Source organism: Diadema setosum, chromosome 4 (genome assembly GCF_964275005.1).
Source record: "Diadema setosum chromosome 4, eeDiaSeto1, whole genome shotgun sequence".
NCBI lineage: Eukaryota > Metazoa > Echinodermata > Echinoidea > Diadematoida > Diadematidae > Diadema > Diadema setosum.
The window spans coordinates 3,935,239-3,961,175 of record NC_092688.1 but is presented as its reverse complement, the minus strand read 5'-3'; the positions used below and the strand labels follow the sequence as shown (position 1 = coordinate 3,961,175).

At 37.4% G+C, this 25,937-nt stretch overlaps 1 protein-coding gene and 1 pseudogene across 1 annotated transcript; one reads left to right on the top strand and one right to left on the bottom strand.

The window, feature by feature from the left end:
* Nucleotides 1-20,692, top strand: part of LOC140227344 (uncharacterized) — a 64,023-nt pseudogene extending 43,331 nt beyond the window's left edge.
* Nucleotides 3,234-3,983, bottom strand: LOC140228067 (uncharacterized). The gene has a single exon (XM_072308470.1). It carries the CDS (start codon nucleotides 3,981-3,983, stop codon nucleotides 3,234-3,236), a length of 750 nt encoding a protein of 249 aa, XP_072164571.1.
* Nucleotides 20,693-25,937: the final 5,245 nt, after the last annotated feature.

Genomic DNA, 25,937 nt, shown 5'->3' with positions numbered 1-25,937 from the left:
TTCTGAAAATTAAAGATTTGTTTTTATTACAATTAGGGCGGTTTATGTATACTTATAATAATAATTGCCTCCCGTTTGTATTTAACTCCATGTTTATGCGCAACCGGACATACCATAGATACCCAACTAGACAATCAAATGAATTTCATTTACCTCTGTTAAGAACCTTGTTAGCTCAACAGACTTTTATTTATGTAGGTCCAAGATTCTGGAACTCCCTTCCTATGGATATAAAAAGTGCACCTTCATTGAATTCTTTTAAAACGAAATTGAAAATGCTTCTTTTGAAGTCTTATAATGTAACTGAATGTTTTTAATTTTGTAATATATTTTGTGAGCACGATATCATCTTCTCTTCTTTGACTGAAAGGCTGTGTTCCCTTGAGGTATCACTTATTTTTACTACCTGGTAGTATTCTATACGTGCTCTCGTTCATTCGTCCTCACAGTTGAATCTCTTCCGCTGGAAAGCTGCTCGACAATTTGTCACTTTCGAAAACACCTGGCTAATTGTCTCTGTGGGCTTTCGCCCTTGGTGTATGCATCAACAAATTTTTGGTTTCTCTCTTCTCTCTCTCTTCCCCTTTTCCCTGTTTGTTGTTTCTTTTTTTTTTCACACTTTTGCTTTCTTTTTTCTCTATTCCCCGCTTCCCCAGTTTCCCGCACTCTTTGTAGTTGTAAGTTTTCACCCCATTTTCCCCTTTTCCCTCAGAGGTATCCACATGTTACAAGCTTAGTCTTTTGAGTGGGTACCTCCACTTTTTTTCTCCTCAGTGTGTATATATAGAGTGTATGTATCTTTATTTTACTGATCATGTAGACACTCAGAATATGTTGTTAATCCTGTCTGGTTATATATATTTACAACGAGTCGCATGTCAAGTTCATGATATTGTTTCTTATACATTCTGTTGAAGAAAGAAAGTGAAAATAAAGTTTGAATTTGAATTGAACAGTTTCTTTTCATTTGAAGTATTTATTTTATTTTGCTACTTTGTATACATAAGATTTCTCTACGCAATACCATTCCAAGATTTCCACAACATAAAACTAAAGACTGCTGATAATACTTGAGAATATACAACAATAAAAAAACTAATTTGAATTGTAGTCTTAAGCTCAAGTCATACAGTATAAAACTTTAAATTGGACAAATAAAACAGTATCAAATCATGTTAACAATGTAAATGTAACGCATAACTAAAATATTCTAACATTACCTGAAAAAAATAAACTTACAGAAAATAACAATGCAATGTGTCTCCTATAGAGGGACTGAATAAAAAAAAAAATGAAAAGTTGCACAGTACGAACGATCTGGTCAAAACAAATTTTACATATAAATCGAGATGTTGGTGTAATCTAGAACCACTTCATGAGAAATGTTGATACGCTGAATCTGGCATTTCGTTATCAAACTAACTGACATATAAATCAGAAGAAAATGACTTATTCGCTTAGTCATTGACGTCTTTCCTTGTAAAAATTTTAAAGCAAAATATAACAAACCAAACAATTTCTTTGATACTGAAGCATTGTTTAGGAGAATTTAAATCACGCATGCTCACAATTTAAAACACAATAATCTGTATGTTGCTGTTTATTACTTGTATATCAAAATATATGCAGACTTTAACAACCTAAAACAATAAAAACAAGTATTGTCCTTGTAGGGAAAAATTATTTGTGTTTCCCTTTTATCAGTAAAATAAAACTCTTACATGTGTCTTACTTGAAATATCAATAATATAACAGGTTTTTTTTTGTTCTTTTTTTGTACAAAGTTTATTCTGTGTTGTTGTTTTTTCTGTTACTCAGTTTTGCAGACACAAAATAACATCGTAGGGGCAAATGCATTAAGACAATAACACTCACATTAATTTGTTATTGTAGTGAAATTTAAAAAATGAAATTTACAGGTACAGATCAGGACCAATCGTATTAAGTCAACAGCATATACATTTCTTGAAGCAAAAGTTGTTGAAATTAGTTTGAAGGTCCCATTCATCATGCAAAAAGTTTGAAATTCGTAGATAAAAGTACACAATATTTGTACATATACAAGTAGTAAACTAAATTCACAATTCTAGAAATGGCAGACCATTACTTTAACAAGAGATAAAGATAATTAGTAAAGCAAGTATCATTCGTACGGAGTGTTATCGCTTTTTGTCTTATGAAATAAAACCAACATTCATCAATATTTTGTATATTTTGTTACGTTTAATAGTTACACTCGTGCAAATCATTAGATAACTGAAACGAATACTTGCGATATAACATTTGTTATTAAAATCAAACTATTTTTATAACCTATTTAAAACTTGACATTTACACATTCAACTCAGTTATATTTGAAAATTTTAGTCAAAATAAACTGCAAATACAGCAAACAAAATCATCTTCACATTAAATAATTTTACATAAAACTTATGAATCATAAAACTTTATAACAACTTTCGAAAACCTAAAACGTCACACCGTAGGACTATTCTCTTGGCAATTTAAAAATAATTTCATGAGTCAAATACGTTTAACATCTTTGATCGTTACTTTATACTTAATAATTGAAATATTTCATAGCAGATACTCCAACACTAAACAGTACAAGTCGATAGAAAAAAAAAATGCAAAGTACCATTCATAAAGATGTTCATTTATGACTTTTACGAATCAAAAAATGCTTATTTGACTTTGATTTGACTTCATTATTTATAGTTTTTCAGAGCATTTGCTTGCTTTACTCTGCATAATCTTATTTCATTTCTTCCTCGTGTTAATTACGTAACTAAGATGAAATTTACCTTTGTTATATTCGGCATTTTGATATAAAGTTACATTATATGTGTCAAAAATTTACCTAGAAAATGCAGCACTCATCAGTACCATCTTCCAATTTTATTAGAGTCTACAAAATCTTATTGATTATTGATTACATAAATATCACATGAATATTGCTGATAAGATACAGTTTCCTTGGTTAATCACGGACAATGTCGTATAAGACAATGCACTTTATTAAAAAAAACAAAAAAAAAATGTTCCAAAATAGAATCTAAAGACAAAAAATTATGTGAAAATACAGCGAAGAAAATGTTAATTGATATTTGTCGTCATGACGTGAGTGACATTGCTATTTGCACTAACCACAACAAAATGTGATATCACTGTACCTTGGGTACAAATGTACCTAAAATGGCCAAAACTGGGATAAGTTGTTTATCTTTAGATATCTAAATACGTGTTGAGACATTATCATCAAGTACTTTTCGTTTGGGGTAAAAATATGTAAAGGCATTTCTTGCCTGTGAGTAAGTAGAGACACCATTGCCAACTACACGAAAGCCAGTATTCACACCACCAGCAGCCACTCTAGATTGCAGAACCTTCAGATACACATCTTTCGTTATGTCATTCTGTTTCTTACTGATACCTTTACAACTGAACTTGTCTTTCCCACCGAAGCAATAATACGTTTTACTACAAAGTGCCACGATACCATCACCCTCCCGCTCAACTTTGAAGAGTCCCGGAGTGCGCTTATCGTATTTGGCATTTTCTGCTGTATCATTGCGGGGAAACCAGTTACATTTGTCCATCTCATACTCTTTTCTCAGGTGTGGTTTAATGAGATCATCAATGGAATTAGCAGAAATGGCCATGTATGCGGAATCTGTATCCATCTCACATAGTTGAAAATCGGATGGGTCAATATATTTCACAAGGAAATCGTAATAAAATTCGAGCATACGCAGTTTTGCCAACTGGTACACTGCATGCCCGATTTGTACCGGAAGATCCACTCTTATCTTCTGTTTAGCCATCTCCACCTCGTAACAGTTTTCTGATATTGGGTTCAAATCTCTGTAGAGGATATTGTTGATGTGTTTTTCAGCTTTACGTTCATCGCAAATTTTGACATTCCGATGTTTTAGTTTGTTTGTGATTGTCTTGCCGTAAGACGAGTTACCAATCAGCTTCATGGTATCGGCGATAATGCTCTTGGATGGGTCTACATCTCCTGCGCGCCGTGCATTTGACACATTCTCACCAAAACTCTTGAAACAAGGCTTTGGTTCATACTCCACAAACTGAGAGATTTTGGTAACTACTAGGCCATGCTGCAGATACCATATGAGCAGGGGAGTAAACAGCAAGATATTCTCACCAAACATACTGCCGATGAGACTACGACGAGGAGTCTTCATGATTCCATGCTCCTCTGCGTATGACTTCATCACATCTCCAATATCATCCCTACTGATACTAATATTTTTGAAAATGGGGCACATCTCCGAAAAGTACTGTTTGAGATGGTCGGGGACATGGATATCGCATTGGACAAAACCAAACAATGTTCCAGCCGAAATGGCAGATAAAAGTTGAGGTTGTGTCATGCCATTACGGAACTTTGGGGATGGAAATTTTTTGGAAAGAAATGCGCTTAATTCGGAATCATATTTGCGCAAATTCTTGTATTCACACTCCCAGATAGAAATGTATTCGTAACCAAGACTTTCTATGTATTGCTGTTTCTTCCGGGTTTTCTTCATTAAATCTTCCATTGATGTCCCTAACGTTTTGTTGTGTGATTGGCCCTTTGTGAGGTGGCAAGGGTGCCCGTGAAAATAACAACCATGAAATTCAAAAACTTGATTGGTTGTTGAACAGAACCCATCTACCGGAAGCTGGAGTGGTCCTAGCTTTTTCTCGGTATGATTCCCAGCGTGACGAATGGGTATACCTCTACAATATCCCTCGTAATCTAACCATTCCTGTGCTATGGGGTGTCTGTTTTCTGGCCTAAAATCATTCTCTAATCTCCTCCTAATATAGTGACCAGTGGGCATATGCTGCGTAATGGAATACAGATATAAAGCATTCGCATCGAAGCCGATTATTTTCTGACAAGGTTTCCCACCGCGAATTTTGGTCACGTGCTTCTCATGGTAACGATGAAATATGATAGATGGTCCCCCTACTAGGTTGTCACGAAAAGTGTAGTACAAGTCTTTGTCTTTATCCGAAATTAAACTGAAATGGGCATCTGGATTACATTTCATGAGGTATTTCATTGTAAGACCGGGTACTGATATGCCGTCTTTGAATAGATCAATAGTCAGACCCTTGTAGAACTCTCGCATTTTCTCAATTGCCTCGATAAATGGTGTAACGTCTAGGTTATTATACCATACCAGATAATCTCTAAGACAAGTCATCTTATTTTCTTCCCATACACGCTTGCAATAGTGGTACTGTTCATCCGAAAAGCGGGTGCCCTTAAGATTGTCTTTAAAAGCCTCGATAGGGGGTAGTTCAGTTAGGTTTAATTTATCGAGTGAATCAACCCAACCGTGGGGAAAGTATCCTTTACTTTCTTCGCAATCGTATGCTTTGAGGAATGCTGCGTATGAAAAGCCGGGAGCGAGAAAATTTGTTATGTCAAGAAACTGGAGGTTGTTAGTTTTAAGGGCCATATGGTTATGATTCCTCTTGATGACATAACTGACAGGGTCCTTTTGCAAGAGGGAAGGATAGAGATATTGTTTGATTGCATTTATATCGTACCTCCCCGAATTAAATCCTACTACGGGGAGTTCCGACAGATAGTTCAGAAATTTATCCATCAATTTAGTAAGATGTTTAGGTTCCTTACATTTTTGGTCCCCTGATTCACTGAGGCGCTTTGTAACTTCGGCCAATTTCTTTTGCAACAAATCAATGACATCAGAGTATGTGGATCTCAGTAAAGAGAAGGAGCGTTGGCTAACCTCTAACAAGTATGTGACCATACCATCGATCAGTTTTTGCGGATCTCCATCTGACACGAGGCAAAATGGAGTGGTATAATCAGGGACGTTAGAATTGACACTAACACTCATAGGAATGTGTCTGGAAGTGTACTGTAATTTACCGGCCGCAACATCTTGGCAACTTTCTATTTTTTCCAAGTATGATTCCATATCAAATGTAGCGAAATATGGAAAATACTTGCGTTCTTCATCCACCTCAATACCTTCATCTGCTAGGTCTTCCCAGATACTTGGCGAATTATGAAAAGTTGCCCTCCCTTTATTTGGAAAGATGTACGCGGTTCCCGATGCATCACAAATGGTCTCGTGGCGATGTAGTGACTTTCGCGTTTTCCAAAGCTTGTGACATTTTCTGCACTGGAAACTTTGGCAGTAGCGTTCAATATCAGTAATGTAGCTAAAATGATTTCCGTAGAGATTTACGTACATATAGTCTGAGAGCTGGCTGCTGGTCAATTTACCCCATCAAGCCCATAAGGTTTGACCCCTGAGAGTTGCTGGGGCCACCCTCCTCATGAAAAAAATGCCCGTCAGCCTGGTCCCTGAGGGCGGGTTCGGCCCCCAGGGACCCCCCGAAAAGGCCCTCCGGCGGGTGTAATTTACCCCATAGAGCCCATGGACCAAACTTGGCCTATATGAATGTCCTATGGGTGTACATAATCAAAATATAAAAACTGACAAAATATCTGGTCGGGAAAGGGGTTGCCAGACCGCTTGTTTGCAGGCATAAAACCTTGTTTTTGGTCAAGGAGTCTGCGCCAAGACTACACTGTCCCATAGGCCCTGTGCTGTAGCGTCTCCCAACAGGCTGACGGACAGTGCCAGTTAGTGCATGTAGTAGTCTTGGCGCAGACTCCTTTACGCCCAACAAGGGTTTGTGCCTGCAAACTACCCGTTATACCCTGGGACCCAGGGTAGTTTGCATGCACAAATTGACCACACACACACCCACACCCACACACACACCCACACACACACACACACACACACACACACACACACATTCACACATGACTCTATGTATACTAAGAATACCGTAACACAAAACATGACCAGTGGTTTCTCCATACAGCCATGATACCTTGCACATACCTATAATTATTATGTTCATAACTTTTGAATGTTTTACATCGATACTATCAGTGAACCTTCAAGCAGGAACACTGAAGAGATTTTGAAATTTGTGTGAAATTGTATTCTGTTTTACTGGCCACACAACCTGCTTACCCTTTATTATGTATCCACCATATAAGACAAATATATATATATATACATATATATATATATTTGGAAAATGCTGAAATAAACCCTTTGTTGTGAGTAGACTTCAGTTTCTCAAATCATGCATTATACTGTATGATAGACTAAAATGTGAAATTATGTTTTATATAATATGAAATTAATTCATGCCAAATACTGGTCAGTTCAGGAATCATAAGACTGCAACTGAAACATGTGCAATGCTTATCATAGGCCTATATTATACGTAATTTATGTAAGCTCTAGTCTTCCATAGAGTGTGATGCATGGTTTGATGTGTAATTGCCATGGTTTTGAATGGCAACTAAATCATAAATATGAACTAGGACCTGCATTGTAACTGTATATGGTATGTGACACCCTGGAAGTATACACCCTGCAAGTACTATCTTTTTTTTTGGGGGGGGGGAGGGGGGTAGACAAAGTATCTCAATGAGGAGTTCACAAAAATTCTAATATAAAAGAGAACACAACATGTAAATGCTCTCAACGTGCATGCTATTGTTAAAGAAAAGAAATTAAGCTAACATTTCATTTAGCTGGTAATTTTATGTTTCACGTTGTGTGTATATGTCCCGGGTTAACGGCAATCATATACTATGATGCGCTCTTTGCAGTGTGTGACACCGTAGGTTGAGTTTTGTTTGTGTGGGGCTGGGGAACTGAAGATGAAGTACAGTGTATCTCCAGAAATAAGAAGTGGACAAAACTGCTGATATAAAGAGACCACAAGACCAAGTTAATACTTTCAGCCTATATGCTATATAAAAAGAGAGCTATTATGTTTCAACTTGGTGTGTACTGGTCACGGTCATTGGCAGTGTTTGCAGTATGTGACACCATTTGTGTGGGGCTGGGAACTATTATAAATAAAATATATCTCCAGAAATAAGAAGATGACCAAAAAAAAAAAAAAGCGCTGAAGAGATGAAGAGAACACAAGATCAAAGTAAATGCTCTTGGCCTGTTTATTTCCATTACAGAAAGTTAGCATTCTATTGTGAAGCTTGTTATTTGAGGTTCCAAGGAAGAAATACATGTATAGAGAACACCGTAATTACATGTTCATTAGTATTATAGATATGCAGATATTTGCCCAAAACTATGAGGTGACATGCACTACTGAGTATGAAAATTGATCAATATCATTTCCAAAACCATTAAGCTCCTTCCTTATGTTATGCAGTTTATTCTGATTTGGAATTTATTAGAGTCAAATAAAGGAAATGTTGGCATGGATGCTGTAATCCTTGCCTATGTTATACATCAAAGGGTGGTTTTTATCAGCCAAAAACACAACAAGTTATTAGTTTGAGGTTTTCAAAGGAATCTTATATTAGGATTTAGACTTGTTATTTGTATCTAAAAGAGGATATCAAGCAGGAGAAAAAGAAGTAATCCAAGCTACATCCCACTTGTCGACATAAACTTTATTAAAGTTATGTTTAATGCACGGTTGATGAAAATGTTTACTTAAATGTGTTATACAACTGGCCTTTAGCGCTGTTGTGGTTGGTCTTAAACTGAAGTTTACTCACAACAAAAGTTTTCAGCATTTTCTGAAAAGCTCTATTTGAGTCTCATAAGGTGAATACATCATACAGAAAGAGTAGGCTGTGTGGCCAATAAAACCTAATACAACTTCACACAAATTTCAAATTTCTTCAGTGTTCCTTAAAGGTGTATTGATAGTATCCATGTAAAACATTCAAAAGGTATGAACATCTTATAGGTTTGACATTTATTATGTGCAAGGTATTATGGCTGCATTAATGAGAAACCTATTAATTGTAACATGTTTAGTGTTATGGTATATACAGTTGTGCATAGAGTCATGTGTAAACATATGTGTGTGTATGTGTGTGTGCGTGTGTGTGTGTGTGTGTGTGTGTGTGTGTATGTGTGTGTGGGGGGGGGGTGGGTGTGTGTGTGGTAAATTTATGCATGCAAACTACCCTGGGTCCCAGGGTATAACGGGTAGTTTGCAGGCAATAACCCTTGTTGCGCGTAAAGGAGTCTGCGCCAAGACTACTACATGCACTAACTGGCACTGTCTGTCAGCCTGTTGGGAGACGCTACAGTACAGGGCCTATGGGACAGTGTAGTCTTGGCGCAGACTCCTTGACCAAAAACAAGGTTTTATGGCTGCAAACAAGCGGTCTGGCAACCCCTTTCCCGACCAGATATTTTGTCAGTTTTTATATTTTGGTTATGTACACTCATAGGACATTCATATAGGCCAAGTTTGGTCCATGGGCTCCATGGGGTAAATTACACCCGCCGGAGGGCCTTTTCGGGGGGTCCCTGGGGGCCGAACCCGCCCTCAGGGACCAGGCTGACGGGCATTTTTTTAATGAGGAGGGTGGCCCCAGCAACTCTGAGGGGTCAAACCTTTTGGGCTTGATGGGGTAAATTGACCAGCAGCCAGCTCTCAGACTAATAGTATCATCATACTTTCCTAAACTACGTCGTACAAGCTTAGCTACAATTTGACCTTCATTTGACACTTCCTCGTCAGACTCACCTTCAACATACTCATCATCGATAGATATGCCACTAAAATTCTCTTTTTCATCGGATGTGTTAGCAGTTTCCAATTCATATACAGATATGTTGATTTCAAACTGATCTTCAACCTCCCCCAATTCACCCAGTCTCACCCCTTCAAATTCTTTAATGGATACATCTGGTCTGTATTTCCAAAGCAATGCCTTAGTAGCTGATTCTAGCTTTTTACGATTACAACCCATATTTAATGCATTACACCTGAATAAGCATAGATTATCATCGTAGAAGCATCCAGTTTTCAGATTTTTACACAATGATATAACTGCATTATTGTCTTTGATGTATGATGGGAGATCGTTACCTTTGCCTATTGGGTGATCTACCAGCCGAGATATGTAAAATGTGATATCGGTGACATGCTGAACCACCCACTTGGAATTGGAGCGAAGGGAACGAGCATATTCTAGTGTGTCTTCATGCAAGAGAGCATCAACGAATGCCTGGAAAGATACCTGATCCCTAACCAAAAACGGCTCATTGAACAATTTGGTGTTTCTACTGGCATGATAATATCTACATTCATTTGTTTCATTGTTTAATAGAACGAAACCAAAAGATGTGTTAACCTTAAATGTACAACACTGTTGATTAAATACTGACTCAGCCTTTTGCTTAAGTGTTTCGTTGTTAAGACTTGGTAAATGGAAGTTGTACCACCGGTAGATTCTAGCTTGCGTTGACTGCCGATCCCGAATCTCATTCCAGTGTTGTTTGTACATCTGCCCCAGACAGCCTTCTGGATCCACGTGAGGAGGAAGATCCATCGCTGTAATATTGTGTTGAGAATTTCTCTCTAAAAAGACGCAAATAGAGGAATGTATGAGAGATTTTATGCGATTTCAATACATTGCAATTTGAATACAGATTCCCAAATTAAGTGTGCATGCACTTTGACCTTTGCTAAATACTATTTGTGATTTTGTATACGAAACAGATTAATGCTGATTCTGACTAATATTGCTAAATACTCTACAGCGGAATCCCTGTTCTTCAGCTTCATTCAATAATGTACAGTTTACTTTAATAGCGAACTTACCTTTGTGTTTAGCCTAATCGTGTAGTAGGTGGAGAATGACCTCCATACTGTATTCAATCGTGAATAAATCATATAGATCGTATAGTATGAATTTATTGTAGTTTATGATACTTAATTTTGAATTTGTTTACAGCTACTGCATGGGTTTTGACACCAAGTCGACGAATGGAATGGTTACAGTTGTAAAAAAAAAAAAAAAGTTACAGATATATAATGCTGGAGTATTTACTCTAAATTCAATTAAACTTGTTATTTGAAAGGTAAATCCAAACATTTTATGACAATTCGCAATCGTGTTATTTCATAATACAAAAGAGGTTAACATGTTATTGCATGTTTGTACTTACTCGTGGATATATGAGGTGTTTCACTCTGTGACTTTCGTTTTCGTGAAGTTGTTGAAGGGATTTGTCTATGACTGTCCAAGTGTTTCAAGTACTTCTTTCTCTGGTCAAAGACTCGGCCGCAAGTATGGCACTTGATTTGTGCTTTTGAAGGTCTCCTTGTGACAAAAACAATGCGTTGCATTCGTTACACTGGAAACGTTGATCATCACTGTCCTCTGTGAGTACTGATGGCTGGTCTTGAACGCTCTTGGCAGCACTGTGAAATTTCTTCCTGTGTTGCTTAAGATTGTCGAACCTCTTGAAAGTTGTACCACATGTATCACACACGTATAGGATTTGCTGACCACGAGACATACGTTTATGACGCATCATATTTGATTTAGAGGAAAATTTCCCCGCACAAATTTCGCACGTAAACTTGTCATCATCATTATCAGGATCCATGGCTAAGTTGTAAGCAAAAAAAAAAAAAAAAAGGTGTGATTCCTTCAATCCTGCTACTTAATATATTTCGTTGTAGTGGTCAATTGGCATGTTACCTCGACAGGAACATAACTTAAAGTGGGACTGAGAGACACCACCACCTGCTTTTATTCAAACATACCGCCAAGTCCATGACCAAGGATATGATGTCATACATCTAACTAGACATGTCCTGACCTGCATGGGTGTTGTTCATTGGAGCGTGATACAAACACATCTCACCCAAGGCACTAAGGATGTGTCATAATTATTATGTAACCCAAGCTGAAGTTTAAGAGCATTGAGTTACATGCAAAACACTATTTGTACTAATAGTTGTATAATATCGAAGAATGTAAAATGTCTATTACCAGACTGCAACAACAGTCAGGCATCAATAAGCGACTACAACTGAGAATATCCCACATACATTGCTTTTATCAACACATTTTGTAAGTTTTGTAATAATAGAATGATCTAATTGTCTTTAGTGAGTAGGACTAATAAGAAAAAAAAAACATTTGAAAATAAAAAAAAAAAAACAGCTGTGTAGACCAGAACACACTCTTAAACAGAAGGCTATTACCAATCAAACATGAGAAAGTAAAAGTTCAAACTCAGTAGTTGGCTACTGATTACTAATTTACTTTATTCATTGTTAAAAATATTATTACTTGTTATTCATCAGTGTGTTTATCACAAACACACAGTTAAACCTCGAAGGTTCATACGGCGTAAGCTATTTTAGTTAACTATCGTAATCATAAGGGGTGTGGACACCCAATGCACACATGAGACACACACACACACACACACACGCACACACACACACACACACACGCACACACACACACACACACACACCCACTAACACACACACACACGCGCACGCACAATACCAAACACTCGCACATAAATACAGTTCCAACATGAATACACGGGTGAATTGGTAATTGCATGTTATGAAAGATTACGCGTAAGAGTATACGTAGGGCCTATAGAATCATCTATAAGGTTCAAATCCACTGTCACCAGAGAACGAGGAAGTGCAAGTGACTTCATATTTGTTAATGCGGAGTGTTCTGCTTCACTAAAACACATATCACAATGCATTCTGAACTTGCAGAACTCATAGTTCTGCGTCAATTATGTCTTAATTCATATACAAATTTTCATCGTTCTCTCTCATAAACTTTACAATATTCCATTTTCGCCTATAGTTGTCATTATTCCACGGACAATTATACTGGTGAATAGCGACTTAGTACTTTAGTATTCATAAATTGTCTATGTTTCAAGGAAAATTAATCTTTGTGGGATATATAGTTTTTTTTTTTCACGTCTCCTAAAATTATAGCTATACTCTCATTTCCACATAATAGAAATAAACACATCTAAACAAAACTGAACATGTACCAGCAAAAAATAAACACTTAACACACATTTAAGTTGTAGATTGTAGAATTCATCTGCCTTCATAATTCACCATCACCACAGCTAAGCCATGTTCAAATCTACCGCCAGTAAAAAAACACGGAAGTTACATCATGCGTGTTAATGACCTAATTTCCTGATTACCCCCCCCCCCTATACATTCTGAGCCTGTATACAGCCTCACAGATCGTTAATATTATGGATAGACAGGTATTAGATCTTTAATATTCATATTTTCGTCTTTCTGTTTTCATAAATATTTTTATAATATTATTATTTATTATATTTCAAGCGATATGTGTTTGCAAAATCTTGAACATACCTGTTTGGGTTAAAAAAAATCAAACTTTGAAGACAAAAAAATCATAATTCATATTGTAATATGTATAATCTTTTGAATGATTACTTACACACGATAAGGAAAAAGAAAATGGAGGGAATTTCCCTGAAAATCAGTGACATCATAACGGAAACAAATTCAAATAATCATTTCCAATAATATCAATCTAGAATTCTTATTTCATTTTCATAGATATTCAAAAACATGAATATGAATATTGCATATTCATATTCATGTTTTATATGAATATCTCATATCCATATTCATATTTCATAATCCTTCCGATCCTGCAGGATCGGCAGGATTTTGGGGTCCCAACGGGTATGTATATATACTACTAACGTTCCAAACTTCAGAAAGTGCAATAATATCATATTTGAATTTGAGGCTGTGATCATACAATAATTGCAGTCCACTTATATTTCTATTCAAAGACCTAACATTGACATGAGTGATACTAAGAGAGTTCTCATTTATTTTATTTATTTCATTATCAAAATCACTGGGACATAATTTGTATTCATGAACTTCCAAAGTATTGACTTCATTTTCTATCATTACTTATTGGGTTGGAGTTTATCTTAAATTGGGATTAACAAGGTCACAGGCTATACTATAAAGTGAAGTTTGAAATCACCATAGGAGACATCATCAAAACCCACATCAAAGAGATCATCCGGGTTCTTGATGATCTTTGTCTCTCCGCTTGTTAGTTTGCAACACACGTTCCCGTACCTGCTTGTGGTTGATTTGACATTTGGGGCCGTCTTTACCTTCATGAGGATTGAATGCCGCATTGCCGTCAAGTCTTCATTGATGTATACCCCCTTCATGTTGTCCTTCCCTTTAAGTCCGAAACGGACAGCATACAAATTGTCTCTTTTCCTCCTTGCTGTGAAGCGGACAACAGTTTGTCTGCTCTTCCCTCCTTCACTCTTCTTGCCAAGTCGGTGACAAGAAGATATGTCCTCAGGGCATATCTCCACACCAGCTTCCTTGGCCACTTTAGCAACACTTTCAGCAAGCTGGTCCTCCGTCTCCTCCTCAGCCTCAGGGATCCCAGTCAGCCGAAGATTGTCTCTTCTCAGTTCCTGCTGAATTTCATCTTGCTGGAACTGTTTTCGCAGCAAATGTGGATTTATGGCTTCCTTGATGGTGTTGAGACAGGCCTCCTTGACCACCTGCACTATTTGGGGTAGTGCAGCTTTAAGCGCTGTTTTCACTGCCTTATCTATGAGCTGAGTGATCTGGCTGCCTGCTGCCCCACCCTCACATAGCTCTTCACACAGACCACCTAGATTAAGCTGTATGTCCCTGTTGCTGGGTGCTGTCTGGCCTCCCTCAGCTGCCATTCCTCTCTCCCTCTCTACCGCTTGGTCAACTCCCGGGTGGGCAATGAAAGGCCGCCTTTGAGTTGGAATTTGGTCTTGCGGTTTAGGACTGCTGCTAGGCAGAAAAATCCCTGGCATATTCTTCTTGCTTCGACCAGGCATGTTGGCAGGAACTCACAGTAAATGCAATATGTGGGACTTGAGTTCAAAAATGACACCAAGATCAGCAAAGATGTTGTCCTGAGAATGCTCCTTATCTCTTGTGACAGATAGTGCCAATGAAATCAAACCACACCAAAACAGTCTACTTTGTGTCCAGTAGACAAAGGTGATAATTATTACTTGATGAAAAACTTGAAAAAGAACAAGAAGATGAAAAATTCAGAGAGCCTTGTAACACGTGACACATTGCAGCTCTTCAATTATCATTGTCCACAGCGAGCGATGTTTCTGATTATCACCCTCTATAGAGAAGCCTTTACAACTGCAACACTCTTTTCTGCGCTCAGTTCTTTAATCAATCAAATTCTATGTTTCATTTACTTGTTGTGCTCGCAAAATCGTGTAGTTTACAATTCCTCTTACGATTGAAACAACACATACCCCCACAATTATACATATCACACTGGGTTCCATCCATGTCTATAATGTTTGTTTGTGGATTCTTGGCCGCGTTGATTGTAATTACATATATTACTATTATTTATGAAAAATGCATATTATTGTAGGAGAAACATTATAGTGTTCATTCTATTCATTTTCTTTCAACGGAACTCTTCTGGCTCATGGACCTCTTAAAGGACAAGTTCATCTTCATAGACATCTGAATCGAGTGTTTATCAACACTGGATTGAGTGAATGCAGCAGTATCAGTAGAGCACATTAGTGAGAGTTTGAGGAAAAATCGATTTGTGAAGTTTCTGCTCAGTCACTTCCGGATGAGAAGACTACTATGGCTAGTGATGTCACATGAGTAGAAAGAAATAAACATTTAAAGAGAGTTCAACATATTTTATCTTCCCGCTTCTCGCATAATAAACGAAAACATAACTTGCGTCTTTCAGAAGGCAAGGGAATAAATACGTCAGTACCAAGTCAAGCAAATGTGTACTTTTTGCTTTTGAAAAAAAAAATTGTGAAATTCTCTCGTATTTTCCTTTTATCGTCTACACATGCGACATCGTAAACTGTAGTACATATAGTGTTCTAATCAAGCAGTGATTGCACAGCTACTTTATATTACAAATTTGTCTTTTTTAAAACGGATTTTCCAATTTTCCCCAAGCTTTCACTGACGTATTCTTCTAATATTGGGCCTACTGCAATCACTCGTTCCACCTGTGTATGATAATAAGTACAGCGTTTGTAATGCGCCATCGATCTAGTAGCCTGTTCTGAGGCGCAGAGGGGCATATAAAGAGAATATCATACAATTTATAGTATAGATGAACTTGTCCTTTAAATTAATGCGAAAACAATCAATATATTATTCCATCATCGATGAAGGCAATCACACTATTATGAAAAAGTAATGTTGTCATCGTTCATCTCGAATTTACGTGGAATTATAAATAGAGGAATTATAATTTCATCCAGGAGTATCTATCATCTTGCAGAACCTGGGTTTCTCGGATGCTTTACGAAAAAACCGAGTTCACCGGAAAATTCGCTCATTCAGAGTCTCACCAGACACACCTTGGGGTCTAATGCAGAGTGTGCATTCAGATGTCGAGAACGAAGACAAGACTCCAATGTTGCTGTCATTCACCAAGGCGCATGCTTGTGTGTCACATTCAACATCATGTCCTCTTCTGACACATATCTTCAAGACTGGTCATGTCCACGTAGGGAGGAACTGACAGACCTGAATTCCTCATAGAATTACATGCTCTTTTATATTTCATAAGAGGTTTCTCATTATCTCACCAAAAAATGTTAGAAACCTGAAATTAGGTCTCAACCAAAGCTGTACAATCCCTTTAAGCTACATTGATAGACCAGTCAGTCTAGTTATAGTTTTAATTAGTTTCAGTCTTAGTTTACAAAGTGGGAGTTTGTGACAAGAAAATGAATCACTGACCGGATAACAGAAGTTGAAGATTGTCTTTGATACTGTTTTTTTTTTTTGTGTGTGTAAAGCCTCATCACTCTTTTTAGGACTATTTAAAAGTACAGAATGGTAGTGCAAGCCTATTGATGCTAGTGACAATGGTAGAGTAAAGATTAGGGTTAGGGTTGGGTGATTACTGTTAGCTTCAGGATTAGGATTAGAGTTAGGGTTGGGGGAAGGGTCTCGGGTAATTATTGGCCAGGGGGTAATTGTCTTAGACCCCAAAAGACATAAACATAGCTGTTGACCCTCTACCCCTAACTATTATTCAACATTTATAAATACATTATGGTCTTTTGTATCAATTCTTTCCCATCCAGGTAACAAGTCAACATGTGGTTACCCTGGTTACGTACCACACGGAAAATGGGATTCAAACACGCAGCTTGGATCTTTAGTGACACTGCATTGTGATGACGGTTACTTCATCAATGGTAGTGCAACTTTGTTGTGTATGACGTCATCTGATGATGATCAAACGTCATATTCACTTGTCTGGAACGCATCAACCCCATCTTGCCAAGCAGTCGCACGTAAATATCCAAATCTTACTCCCACAAAGTGTTTTACGCCTTGACTCGAAGTGAACTTTCCGTATTAATAAAATTTCATAGTTATGTATTTATTGTTTCATAATCGAATGATTTAATAATGGAAGTGTTGGGATATCAGTTCAAAGCTCAAAGTTCAGTTCAAAATTTCCATTAATAACTCTTTTATAGCACTAAGTGTTTATCTTTGACGTCCACGCAGCTCTGATACACGGAATACTTTTTACCAACAAGGAACATTGTGGAATTTGGGAATAAGACCATAATTTGAAAAATCTTATAAATTTTCCAAATTTAAGTATCAAGCTGAATCTATGTCTTTTTGGAATGTTGCTGTCATTACAGCTATTGCGGAAAAGAATGGGCAAATAAGGAATATAGTGTGTTTATTATGAGTGCATGTTGCAAGTATTGGGTATATATATATATATATATATATATATGCATAAGATTTCCCTTTGTCGCTACTCACGGCAAGGAATATAATTACACTTTTAGAATTACATTTATATTGAAGACAATTGTACGTGTTCTATCAATTTCGTAATACCAACATTTAATTCTTAGTGTTTTGTCAATGAATAAGCATTCTGTCCTTTTCAGTTAACGAGTCAAAATGTGGCCACCCTGGCAACGTATCGCATGGAAAATGGCATTCAAACACAACATTGAATGGATACACAGTATTTACCCTGCATTGCGATGATGGTTACATCCTTAATGGTAGTGCAACATTGTCGTGTATCTACATTTCCGACGATGATCCATCTGCTCACTCACCATATTGGAACGCATCAACCCCATCTTGCCAACCAGTTGAAGGTAAAACCCTAGACGTAGACTTTTGTTATAATCAGCGCTTATCGTGATATAGAGGCAAGTGTTTCTGTACAATATCACACAAAAGTGTTTTACTATATTATTGTAATGTGTTTTATTATCCTAGGTTCTGTTGGGTAATGATTTATCCACTAAGGTTTGTCTAACTCTTTCCATGAAAAGTCTAATTTTACTGAGCATCTATGAAGACAGAAACCGAGGAATAACATGACCGGCGTCTTTACTATCATCTGAAAGTCTAGGGATTGACTTGAAAAGTCCACTTAACGGTAAAAGAAACTTGACCGATGACCTTAACACTGAGAGTAAAAATTAAGAAGAAACTTAGTTCAACATATTTTATCATGGAAAAACTTCACACACAGATTATAAACAATGCAGATTTTTTTTTTCAGACAATAATGATGAGAGCGCTTGGTATGTCAGTTGTGATTTTCGACTTTGTAGAGGGAGACAAAGTGAAGAAACTCGCATCTGAACCTTCACCCCTCTGAATAATATCGTTCTTTCTTTCATTTGATATGCCTTGGACTACTTAACATAACAATGTCGGAATTACCACACGATACATTACTGCAACATTTTTCTTCCTAAACTACTAAGATAACATTGATTACAATGATTACAAAGCCATGCTTAATTTGATTCAGATTGGTTTGATTATGTACGTCTTAAGTGGTAAATGGTTTCCTTGGTGATCTATCATTGCAATGGATGAATAAACGGCTGTGATATCTGCTTTACATGAAGCGTACAACATGTCTGTCGTTTCTTTTTGCGGTCCATATTTTGCATTCTTTGTCATGCGAGAACTTGTTTCTAAATCTGAAGAGAGGAGTTACATGTTATATAAATAGCAATTCGTGTTATTGAAACAAAATCTTCTTCCTTTTTTGCAGATATAAAACGTCATCCGATCCTAGTCAGGTCGACAATGCCTTGACATTAGTTCCCGGCAGTCGCGCTACCAATGCGGCTGTCCCACTTTATACCATGGTGCCTTCAGTCAGCCATACTACCAGCGCTGAGGGATACCCCGTCCCTGCAGGAGCAGAAGACTCTGCATTTGATCCAGATCATATTTACCAAGATGCTGACGAGGTACGCAGAAATGTTGCCGAGATGCATCGAATAACGGAAAGTAGCGTTTTGGTAGAGGGAGACGGGAATCATGGTTCATCCACTGAGCAGCTACCTTTTACAAGTGACCAATCACTTGGAGCAGAATGTCAGCTTGGAAGATCTCATCTAATGCCATCGAGTGGAGCTGAGGAATATGAACAACTGAAATTCCCTTTTACTGTCACATCTGGCCAAGGGACTGCGATGAAGCAAGCTCGTCTGTTTGACGCAACAGAGTACAACTCGCTGGAATCTACGAGGGGTCCTGTCATCGGTCACAGTGTGATCAGGCCAGACATGAGCAAACGCGCTGAGCCCACCAGTAATATTTGGAATACCCAAAACACAGCAGAAGAAGATTCACCGCAGTTCCCCCTGAAAGAAAGAGATGCTTATTTCGGCGAAAGTGAATGTGACAAAATCGGTGAAAGGAAAAATGCCAATAGTCACCCAGTGCCAAAAGACTGTTAAAAACACTCTCAAAGAGGATTCGTTGGCAGACACCATGATACTCTCAGTTAGCACTGCTCGTAACCCCTTGACACCAAAGGAAGTCTTCTACGAACAGGTTGACTCAAGGGAGCCTCATGGCACGTCTATCAGCCATGCGATGGATCTTTCTTTGGCATTCGACTCCGGTGACTACAGCCAGCTGAATCGCCCCCTAGACTCTCTAGGAATTAGAGGGTATGTTTACGACAAGAGCGATGAGAGCGCAGGCGAAATGGCCCCAAATTGTGCTGCCTCACTAGGAAACTGCGCGCAGCTGTACGCCAGTGTGCAGAAGAAACGAAATGGACTTTCTGAAAACGACAGCTCCACTGAAGCACACCAAGGTATCACAGAAGACGAAAACGGCGCCAGTACTACACCTGTAGAACTATATGCAAAGGTAGACAAGACAAGAGATAAGTTCTCTGAGAAGGATAGGACTGTTTCAGCACGTAAGCTCGAGGAACTGTACGCCAAAGTAGACAAGCAGGTAAATGGACCGTCAAAACAAAATAGTTCCATTGGCGGGCAAGAACAGACCGCAACAAGCATAAATGGTACCGAGACAGCACCAGTAGATCTCTATGTAAATGTGGATATTAGAGGAGGATATTTCCTCCAAGAGGATAACTCTGTTCCATCATGTATGCTCGATGAACTGTACGCCAAAGTGGACAAGCAGACAGACGGACGTTCAAAGGAAAAATGGTTCCACTGGCAGGGAAGCAGAGACAACGAAAGACGGAAATAGCGCCGAGACAACATCTGTAGAACTCTATGTAAATGTGGATAAGCGAGATGGTGATTTCCCGAAGGAGGATAGTTTTCCGTTGGCACGTGGCTGCGACGAACTTTATACGAAAGTAAATAAGCAGAGAGACAGACGTACAGACGGACGCTGCTCTTTTGACGGGCACCAGGGCACTGCAGAAGAAGAAAACGTTTCGAGGAGCGCAGCTCTAGAGCTCTATGCAACAGTGGAATAGAGAGTAGGAGAGTAATTCGATTGGTCGATAATTTTAGTAGTTAAGCATTTTGCGATTATAACCCCCGTAGGTCAATTGTGTTAGTTGTCTAACTGTCTGTGCAGTTGTCTAATTCTGCAATATAGTGACAAATGACAATGAGAACGTTAACATCTCTTAATGCACCTCTTCTCATTCGATGTGCCGAGAGGTTCTCTACGTTGAACCCCAATAAAAGATTAAAAAAGATTCGCATTTGATCTAATGGCCTAAGACAAAACAAGAGCTCAAGCTTACCTTGGGTTAGAAGAGGTTGAGAAGCACTATCTTAAAGGTCCAGTTTACCTTTGGGAGCAGTGATTTCAAAAATGTTCAAGATATCACATTTGATGCATATGTGTAGGTCTGTTATATCATAAAACATCCTACCATATTAAATATTTGCAATAAAACCTAAAATATAAGGAGATATCAGGGGTTTTCTCAGTAAACCGTAACTGTATACGGTTTAGTCTGGAAACATTTTTATTATAACTATTGTTCACATTTTGTGTATTTAACAACACTTAACATCGATTATACGGATTCAAATTTTGACAGTGGTTGTTTCTATCCCTAACTCACATTTTAGAACTATTTTAAAGCACTAATGCTTTCATCTGCAAATGGTAAATTATGCCTTTAAGAATAAGTAGGGTCCTAGTTTGTATTATCAGTGAGAGTTACAATTATTAGGGCGATGCTGTATATAGAATTAGTACATGTAGTATGACAGTGAGCATGCTTACATAAGCACTATGACGGTCATTTACAAAAAACAAGGTCTTTTTTCCCACTCATATTTATACATGATTATAATTGCTATTCAAACGCATTTTAATCTGTATATACTTTTTTATACTCCAGTTACATACGAACGCATGCATTTACGAAGACGTGATTTTTATCTATTAATCTTTATTGAATGGACAGTCTGCAATACACAAGTATGATCATGAAACCCTTGAGATCCAGACTTTGTGTAACCAGACGAACTGTCGTTTGCAGGGCTGAAGCACAACTTTCGGCACCAAAAGCTGATAAAATCATAAGTACATAACAAATGCGGTATAGTTCTTAACTTTTGCAAATATGCCTACTTAACCAGATATTGTACACACAGAAGTTCGTAGCTCTGCTTTTGCGTATGATAAAAGACCATTGTCTCGTATCCTTGTGCCTCGGTGGAATGTAATTTCCAGAGTAATAACAGTTATTTTGTTATCATCTATTTTGCTTGTGTTATAAGGGGCAGCTGAATTTTTATTTGGGGGTAGGGGCGAGTTGGTAAGACATAAGGGAAAAGTTAAGTGATTAACAAAAAACAGGCTGAGGACAGCTGTATTCCACACCTTCTACTGTAATCATGCTAATTACATCTTTCACCTACAATTCCATTCACTTCAATCTATTTCCACTTAATCATGAAACAATACAAAGGGTACCTAAATATGTGATATAACTGCACATAATTCATGACTTCGAATAAGAAAGTATTAAGAACTACTTTATGATAGTATATGCAAACACACCAAAATGTTCGATGATTCGATGTTGTCAGATATGGAGGAACTTCTGATTTTGTATGCTTTCATGCTCGATGGCGGGACAAATAAGGTCCGCCATTGGGCTTCTAATGACGAGGAATATTAATTGATAAAAGTGGGCGTTAGACGATACCACTTGACCAACTTGCCTTGTTTCGTTTTGGAATTTTTTTTTCTTTTTTTTTTTTGTTTTTCGTATCGTCTCTATGATTTATTTGATTTTGTTTTGTTCTGTATCTTTGATTTGTTCTGTTTATGTCTAATACTTTTTTTCACGGCCTCTCTGAAAAACAGTCTCTTGGCTGACTGAGGGCTTTTTACCCCGTGATTAGATAAAAATAAATAAATAAACAAACAAACAAACAAACAACCACTATGCATATATTTGAATTTCTCAATATGTAAGAGTGGAGCTACAAGAAAGGCGGTACGCTGACAATTCTTGTATTTCTGCCTCTGTGTGTATTTTTTTGGGGGTGGGGACGGGGGACTTGATCCACCCTAGCTCCATGGTCTCTTTTAGTTCAGTAGTTATGTAATGCAAAATAAATTTCTTGTGTTGACTTTGATGTACGATGACAAGATAAGGATACAATATGGAAATGTGAATGTCTTTATGATACGTATATAGTTGTAAATATGAGAGAAGTGAATTTGCTTGCTCGTAAGATATATATGTATATATATATTATATATATTATATATATATATATATATATATATATATATATATATATATATACACAATTGTATATATACTTTTTTTTTCTTACGGAAACACGATTAAGTTACCATGTATTTTAATGTTTATAGCTTATGTCTTGAGCATTTGTGTATTGACCTGACATTTTCATCTGTTATAATTGCACACAGATGCTTATAGAATAATATAGTCAATATTGCTGCAGTTTTTGTGGTTCAAGTACAGTGACTCTTTCTTCTTAAAATCAGAGCAAACTGTCATCCTCAACAAAGTGAGCATGTTTCCTTGTTTTAAAGTTGCTTTGTTCGTGAGAATTCTAGTTTATCATGTAAATAAGTAAATGGAATTCAAAGGATTTTTTTTTTTTTTTTTGGCTGAATCAAATTTAATTTTTCAAAAGGATCTGATAAAGATGTATGTAGCTTCCCACAAGACGTAATTGTATTTTAATTTGAATTTGAAGAACTTTGCCCATTTTTTGTTTTACTCAAAAGAGTTCAAGTTTCTTTAGGCTCGATTGGTTTGAAGGCAAAATATGAAACATTCCTCCATGTCAGCAAAAAAAAAAAAAAAATAGAAAAAATGCCATAATTAGAGAGTTATCTAAAATCTTAAAGCAGATATGACTGTTGACCGAAAGATCGGTCGTCGGGGTAATGTTCCACGGAGACTGCGTCTGGCTTCACGGATCCCCACCTTATACAGACCGAAGGCAATGATGCTGGATCTTGTGGGGATGCGCTGCCAGCGGTCGCGCACAGATCGAACGTTATGATAAACCAAACAAAATTTCAGACAGCTTTTTTACATTCAAACAAGTTTGACATGACATGACACATTATGCAGCAATATTTGGGGAAACTTTTTGACATTGTGCAATCGAAATACTCACAGTAACTAGGTTATATCGCAGAAATTTGTATCCACATCGCCGTTCGCTATCTGCAAGTCGCCATTTTAAATCCATTAGCCAGTCACATGTGAGCTACTTGTTTTAATAAAAAACACGTAGAAATCTCGCTCGCATGTGATTGGCTAATAAATGTATATGTTGAAGAGCTGTTACGGCCGCTGGTAGTTGCATCTTTTTTCATGAAAATTCTACAAAAATGTTGGATATATCATTAATCTGGTGAGTGCAATGCATCGAGAAGGGTGAGGTACCTCACCCAATTTTCCATAGAGACAGTGGTTAAGACCATCCCCACAGCGATGTATACTACCAACCTCCGTCTGTCTACGGAGGAGAGCGATAACGTCATAAAAGTAAAACACTCCTCCGGACAGACGGATCTTTCTGTCTAATATGATTGTACCTATTTTAGTGATCACTATAAGTGACATAAATGCATATTTCATATTCCTTTCTCAAACTCTTTCAAATAATGAAACTTTATCACTTGAGAAGTAACTTCACCTGACAGCTGAGTTCGGCAATTATGGGAAAGAACCATCGGTAGCATACGTGATTCATAAATAGTACTTTGCAGAAAATTTCAGAACAAACCAAGATGACAATGTCATGTGTGCCATTATTTACCATATTAGTAAGAAAGGCCAATAAAGGAGGATTGTAGAACTTTAGACACGTAGGCTATAAGAATATAGCCACAATGCTATAAGTATATATGGTAACGCAGTGGTCTCATTAACGTTGAGTTTTACCATTATTTTCTCCTCCTGAAGACCCTGACATTGAAATTTTATCATACGGGACCCAATTATTAACCCTAACTAGGCCGGGGGGGGGGGGCTCCGAGCCCCCCCCCCCCCCCCCATGACGCTCCGCGCGATGTATCGCAATCGCAAAAAGCTATCGCCGCGACGTTTCATGACTTTTTTTCTTTCGAGTCTCCCGCATCTTTTGACACCAAATTTGCGACGCCCGGGCGCGCGCTTCCGAAGTTACGCATAAATATGAACATGCATGTCAGACCCAAAATTGCTCAAAAACATGAATTCGTGTACAATTTCAATGCAAACTGTGCTTACAGGCAAATTTCATAAAAGCATGACTACTAAATAGTCATGACTATGAAATAGTCAATAAAACACCAAAATTTTTGGTGTTTTATTGATTAGAATCAATGAATAACATATTTTCTTGTTCGGAGCGATGTCGTGGACAAATTTCATCGAAAAAACATTGGAAAACATAAAGTCGAAAAAACAGAGAAATACATAAGAAATTCAAAAAACAATAAAATACTTTAGAATTTTTCTTGATATCACAATTTTTTTTCATTACATTTGCTAAGGACACTAAAAAGAAATTTTGCCCCAAAAATGTGCCTGTTTTGAGCTTTATTTTGTGATTTATACCAAATAGTCTGATTTCATGCATCATTATGCATAAATTAGCATAATTTAGCATAAATGTGACGGTGCACCTCAAAACGAACATAAAGTCGCACACACTGATTTTGCGTGAGGACTGAAAATAAGTGAAATGGGTCAACCTAGCCGAACTTGACTTTTTCATATTTTCTGAAAGAGCGGGTCTTCTTTTACATTCTGCTAGAATTTGGTATCATAAAACGGGCAGGAAAGTGTGTTTTTTTAGCAGTTTATCTCGAACATTTTGGTAGAATAGTGTGATTAGGTGTGTCTTTAGAATCCCTTTTTCATTTCTGAAAAACCTTGTCCACGCTCTTCACTTTCAACTCTAATAACTTTTGAAAGGATAGTGCTACTGCTTTAAAAGTTGGCATTAATTATGGACAGAATGTGTTAATGAGGCATGCTTAATTTCAGGTTAATTTGATAATCCCTTCATTGTTGTTACTCTGGTGGTTTACTTCCTGTTTTTGTCCCATTCATCGCACAGCCAGCACGGTTTGGTAAAGATTAAAGGGATCGTATAGTTTTGGTTGAGACCTAATTTCAGGTTTCTAACATTTTTTGATGAGATAATGAGAAACCTCTTACGAAATATGAAAGAGCATGTAATTCTATGAGGAATTCAAAGTTTATTTGA